Below are 5645 nucleotides of genomic sequence, written 5' to 3' on the forward strand. Positions count from 1 at the left end.
AGGGAATTCCCTTGTTTACCATATTTATCACTCATCTCATTCATTCAACAAGCAATGATCTATTGAGTCCTACTATGGTATAGCACAGGGACACAGTGGTGAACGAAACCAGACTCAGAACAACCTTGTGGAGTTTACAGACAGGAAGGCAAAGAAGTAACCCCCAAACACACACACACTTTGGTTGTCCAAAGTGCAGAGGAAAGCATGTGGTGTTTCCAGAGTCTACAGTGGCTATTTGACATGGTGAGACTGCATGGAGAGCTGAAGGATGAGTGGGTGTTACTGAGGTGAAAGCAAGAGGGTTAGGGGAACAGCATACGAGAAAGCCTTGTGGCAGAAAGGAACAAATGAGCCAAAGGTTTCCAAAGCCAGAATGTCTGATGAGGGAACGGCAGCAGAATGTGAGACATGGGTGGCTTCAGAACACATTGGGCCTTATAGGGCACTTCAGAATATTATCTTTATCCTAAGGAGAGTAGGAAGCCCTCTAAATCAATTATCTATTGGTACACAACAGATCACTCCCCCCCCCCCCAATTTAGTGGCTAAAATGACTTTTTAAAACTTTATTTTTTTCTCCATGATTCTGTGGGTTGGCGGGGGGCTGCTTCTGCTGTTTTCACCTAGGCTCATTCATGTGGCTTCATTCAGCTGGCAGGGCAACTGAGCAGGAAAATCCAGCAGCCTCACTGGTACACCTGGCTGTTAGTGCTGGCTATTAGCTGGGTCTCCTCCCTTCTCCAAGTGGCCGCATCCACTAGCAAACTTCCTTACGTGGTAGTCTCAGGGCAGTGTTCCAAAGGGACAAAGGCAGCAGCTGCAAGACCTCTGAAGGAATGAGGCTCCAGAACTCACACCACATCATTCCTGCCACATTTTATTAGTCAAAGCAAGTCATGAGGTGAGCCCAGATTCAAGGGATAGGGAAGTAACCCCCAATTCTTGATGGGAGAAGCAGCAAAGTCACACATTGTAGGAATTTGGGGGCTATTAAACTACTACTGCATTAAAAGGTTTTATAACAGGAAGGGAAGGGGTGTGTGGTGGGACATAATTGGGCTTGAGCTTTGGAAAGATCACTGTAGGCAATGTGAGGAGAAGTCTGCACGAGGCCAGAATGACTGTGGACAGACTGGTTAAGAGGCTCCTGTTTATGGAAGGGATGGTGGCAGCTTGAACTAGGGTGGTACACTGGAGGTAGAGAAAAGTAGATGAATTAGAGAGATACTTAGGAGGCAAAATGAACCAGGCTTAGTGATAAGTTGGTACAGGAAGGTGCAAGCGAGGGAGGGATCAAGGATGACAGCTACGTTTCTGGAGTTGGGTAAAGAAACAGGTAGGAAACATTGGAAGAGATGCTGCTTCTGACAGGGAGATCATCAGTTCGGGTTCTTAATAAACAAGAAAGAACCTGGGCAGGCGACTGGATATCCAGGTCTGGAGCTAGAAGGGCTTTGGCTGTCAAACACTTTGGGAGGATTTATATAATCAAATCTACCTTAAAAGATTAAGATTTAATCACCAACTGAAGATATTAGATGTGAGGAGATCTCTAAGCACCATTACAAAGAGAAGTTCCAAAAAAAGTATGAATGACAGCATCATTGGAATAAGTAGATAGCTCCCCCAAGGGACCATAAAGACAATAAAACTTAGAAGTTCTGGAAAGATATAAAATAATTAAAAATAAATGGTATACCTCCTCACAAAAAATTACTCTCTAAGGTTTAAAGAACCTAGTTTTTAAAAACCAGCTTTACATTGCCTGTTACAGCCAGCAAATGCCATGGGTGTGGAGAGGACCATCTTGTGCTGACTGAAAGAAATGGGTGTTGAAAATGTTGGGTGCCCAGGAGTTAAAGTGAACACAACATAGGCTGGGGCACAGGATAATAATAACAACTAATATATGGTGTTTACTGTGTGCCAGGCACCATTCTAAGCACCTTACGTATACAAGCTGATTCAATCCTATTATCATCCACATTTTATAGATGAGGAAACCAAGGCCCAGAGAAGTTAAGTAACTTGCTCAAAGGGTCACCACTGGTAAGATGGCTCTAGAATCTATGCTATGAACCTCCACAACAGAACCTGGACTGCAGGTCCCGGAGAGGAGGGTGAGGCGGCAGCTGGGGGTAGGTGTGGCACCACGAGGCAATGTGAGCTGTGAACACTATGTCCTGGTGGAAGTCAGACCCCTGAGTCAGAGCTCAGGCTGGGCTGCTTTGCTGGAGTCATCATGGTGTGTGGGTGTCCAGGTCTGGCTACTCAGGAAGGAAAGGATTCCCAGCATTCCTAAGGCCGCGGTCCTGGAACTAGGGTCCTTCTTAGGCTGCGTTGTCAGCTGGGAGTTGACCAGTTTGAGAATCCAATGTGGGAAGCCAGCCTTACAAGAACACAGGGAGGGCGTACATAACAAGGAAAATTGAGGGCAGCATCTGCTCAAACGCCCAGGAACCCACTAAAGATTGGGCGGAACGGACAGCGTGTCACTGGCTTAGGAAGTATGTTTGGGTGGGTGGTGAAGGAGTGTGAGAAACCCTGTGGCAGCGGCTGAGGGCTCGGGCCCAGGGAGCGAACTGCGGATGTGCACCAGGGAGAATTAAGGAGCGCGGGCTCTGCGTGGGGGGTGAACGAAGGTGTGGAAGGAGCAGGGGTGGGGTGGGGGGTGGGGTGCCGCGCTTCCCCCTCCCCAGCTTCGCCGCGGCTGGCATCCCCGGCCTCGCACCTCCACCGCCCCCACGCGTGCCGCCTCGTGACGCCTCGAGATGCCTCGAGGGGCGGGGTCTCACTACTAAAAGAGGCAAGAGGCCGCGGGGCGGGCCCCAAAACCGGCCCGCGCGCTCTGCCTACGGAGCCGGCCGCGTGAGCGACGCCCTCGAGTTGGCGGCGGGCACGATGCAGCTCCTGCTGAGGGTGCCCTCGCTTCCGGAGCGGGGCGAGCTGGACTGCAGCATCTGCTACCGGCCCTTCAACCTCGGGGATCGCGCGCCCCGCCGCCTGCCGGGGGTGGCGCGCGCCCGCTGCGGCCACACGCTCTGCACCGCTTGCCTGCACGAGCTGGCTGCGCGTGGCGACGGCGGCGGGGCGGCCGCCCGGGTAGTGCGCCTGCGCCGGGTCGTCACGTGCCCCTTCTGTCGCGCGCCCACCCCGCTCCCGCGCGGCGGGGTAACGGAGGTCGCTGTCGATCCGGACTTGTGGTCGCGCTTGGAGGCAAAAGCGCGAGCCGGGCGCGAACCTAATGGGATGGGTGGCCCGGCTCGGGAAGGCGGCGATGCAGCCCGACAGGCCGAAGACGAGGAAAAGGAGAGCGAGGCGGGGGCGGGGCCTAGGAGCGCGGGGTGGCGCGCGCTCCGGCGGCTCTGGGCCCGGGTGCGCGAGCCCGTGCGCGAGTGGCGGCGCCCGCTGCCCAGCAACGGTGAGGGGCTGCCTGGGGAGGCCTTGTCGGGAGAGCGCCCCGGACCGCCGATTCAGCTGCGTCCTACCGCTGCCACTAATCCTCCTTCTTTCCCCCAGTGCTGTACTGTCCGGAGATCAAGGACTTGCCCACCTGACCGGCTGCACGCTGTAACCGCGCGACCCTGAAGCTACGGCAGAAGAAAGATGGGGACTGCATCCTCGGGGCGCGCTATAGTACAGGGGGGCTGGTGCCAAGCCTACCCCCATCACATCTCGGGTTGGCACGGATGAGGGAGGTGAGCCAAGGGCAGGAGGGCACGCCCTGGGAGGTGTTGATACTGCGCTGAGGAGGCTCCTAGACGAATCGCCCCCATCTACGGACTGTGTCAGCCTTGCATATTCAGGATGGAGTGGCCCAGGGATGATAGAAACAGTCTACGTTCCCGTGGGAAGACAGACTGTTTCCCTGCCTGTGACTTTGGCTTTTGTCCAGGGCAGCTCTGGTGTGTGGGGGCAACAGGTCCCATTTTAGCAATTCTGTGTCAGTGACTTGAAAGTTTAAAGAATATGGAATGGGAGAGAAGAGGCTGATTTCCTTGTTAGGTTAATCTCACTTCTCCAGCACCTAAGAGAACTGAGAAAAGTAAACCCTACCCCCTCCGCTGGTAATGCCTACTGTTTCCCCATGCCCGGTACTGCGTTCCTAGAATTATCAAGACGTATACCTACCTAAGAGGGTAGAAGCCTCGCTTCATTTCAGAATCTCCCTTCAGCCTGTTAGGTCCAAAGAGCATTTATCGAGTCACCTCATTAGGGCCTATCAAGGCTAGGAGGGAGAGCCATTTGGCAACAGCACTGAATTGTGAACTTTTGATATGACGTTATTTTCACAGCCACAAGGAACTATTACTGTCACTACTGAAAAAAGATGCGCATCATACAATTTCAAACTCACGTCCCATAATTGGACATTGCCTATTTTAGGGCATGGTTTCTATTTAAAAATCCTGTTAATATCGTAGGATAATGTGGTTATAGTCAAGGAGCAGCAGCGGCGTCAGCATTACTGGGAACTTGTTGGAAGTACAGACTCTCAGGCTTTCACCTGAGACTTACAGAATCAGACTGCATTTTAACAAGAATCCCAGGTGCTCCATTTAAATAAAAATTGAAGCAGCATTGGTCCAGGTCCTCGACTCTCTAGGATATCACCATCTGTGGGTGGAATATTTAAAACACAGTTGGTATAAATGAGATCCTGTTTTATTGAAGGTTCTAACGTGACATTGTTATTGAAGAAATTTAAACTGTGTGGATAGTTTACTGTGTTGTATTTTCCTGAGTTAAAAATGTGAACCTATTAAGAATAAACCTCAATTTTTCTAACCATGTTTTTGCTTTTTTTCCTGTCCTTAAGTCTTAAGTCGCAGCTTAAACATTCCCCTCAGGCTTTCTGAGCCTTCAACCTGGCGTAGCCCCCTCCCTCACCCTCTGTAACATTATGCTTTCATTTTCTGGTAGTACGTTTTGTCGCTGTCCCCTCTAGAGTGTAAATTCCATCGAGAGCAGTGACTCACTTGTGACTGTTCTATCTCCAAGGACAACAGCAGTGTTTTTCATCATGTACTCAATAAATGCTTGTTGGAATTAGATTTTTTAATATAATAGCCTCAAAAATTAAGTGTCTGGTCTTAACCTCTGAGAAGCTCTGGCAGTGAACAATACACGTCAAGGTGTAGTGTCTAACAGTTCAGATCTTCGGCAAGCTATGCAGGTCTGACCCCCCACCGCCTTTAAAATAAAAAAAAAAGTGTGCTTCTGCAATTGGGAACTGAACCTATGAAGCTGTAGTGACCTCTACTGACTCTTGGCAGAACTAAACAACCTGAAGGTGCAAAGGATGACCAAAAGGATGAATGGAAGGCAGTTCTGAACCTTGTCAGGCACCCCTCTGTCCAGTAAGTCCTGCTCTCTCTCTGATCTCAATCTGAGGCCAGTGGAGGTATCCTGTTGTCACCCTCCACCTCCACCGCGCTCATCACATTGGGGTGAGGGATGGAAAAAGAGCCTTGGAGTTTCAGTTGATGATCCAAGAAATAAAAATGAGAAAAAGGAAAAGTCCCAAGATTTAAAAAAGAGAGAAATGGATAATAGGAGATGGCAGAAAGCAACACCCTTTCTTTCCTTATCCCTCCCCGAAACCAAAGAACTCCCCCCACTCAAAAATAACAGAGCACACA

At 50.6% G+C, this 5645-nt stretch overlaps 1 protein-coding gene across 1 annotated transcript; it reads left to right on the plus strand.

Annotated features, from left to right (window-relative positions):
* The first annotated feature begins 2843 nt into the window (after window positions 1-2843).
* Window positions 2844-4947, plus strand: RNF227 (ring finger protein 227). The gene is made up of 2 exons (XM_057713887.1): window positions 2844-3424; window positions 3523-4947. Exons 1-2 carry the CDS (start codon window positions 2905-2907, stop codon window positions 3558-3560), a joined length of 558 nt encoding a protein of 185 aa, XP_057569870.1. The 5' UTR covers window positions 2844-2904; the 3' UTR covers window positions 3561-4947.
* The last annotated feature ends 698 nt before the right edge of the window (window positions 4948-5645 follow it).

The sequence above is a fragment of the Hippopotamus amphibius genome, chromosome 17 (genome assembly GCF_030028045.1).
Source record: "Hippopotamus amphibius kiboko isolate mHipAmp2 chromosome 17, mHipAmp2.hap2, whole genome shotgun sequence".
Lineage (NCBI taxonomy): Eukaryota > Metazoa > Chordata > Mammalia > Artiodactyla > Hippopotamidae > Hippopotamus > Hippopotamus amphibius.

What these genes read in the sequence shown, in the direction of transcription:
- RNF227 (XM_057713887.1), top strand. Translation starts at nt 2,905, where the DNA reads ATGCAGCTCCTGCTGAGGGTGCCCTCGCTTCCGGAGCGGGGCGAGCTG. An exon ending in GCGCCCGCTGCCCAGCAACG is followed by an intron (nt 3,425 to 3,522) that starts GTGAGGGGCTGC and finishes TCTTTCCCCCAG; the next exon opens with TGCTGTACTGTCCGGAGATC.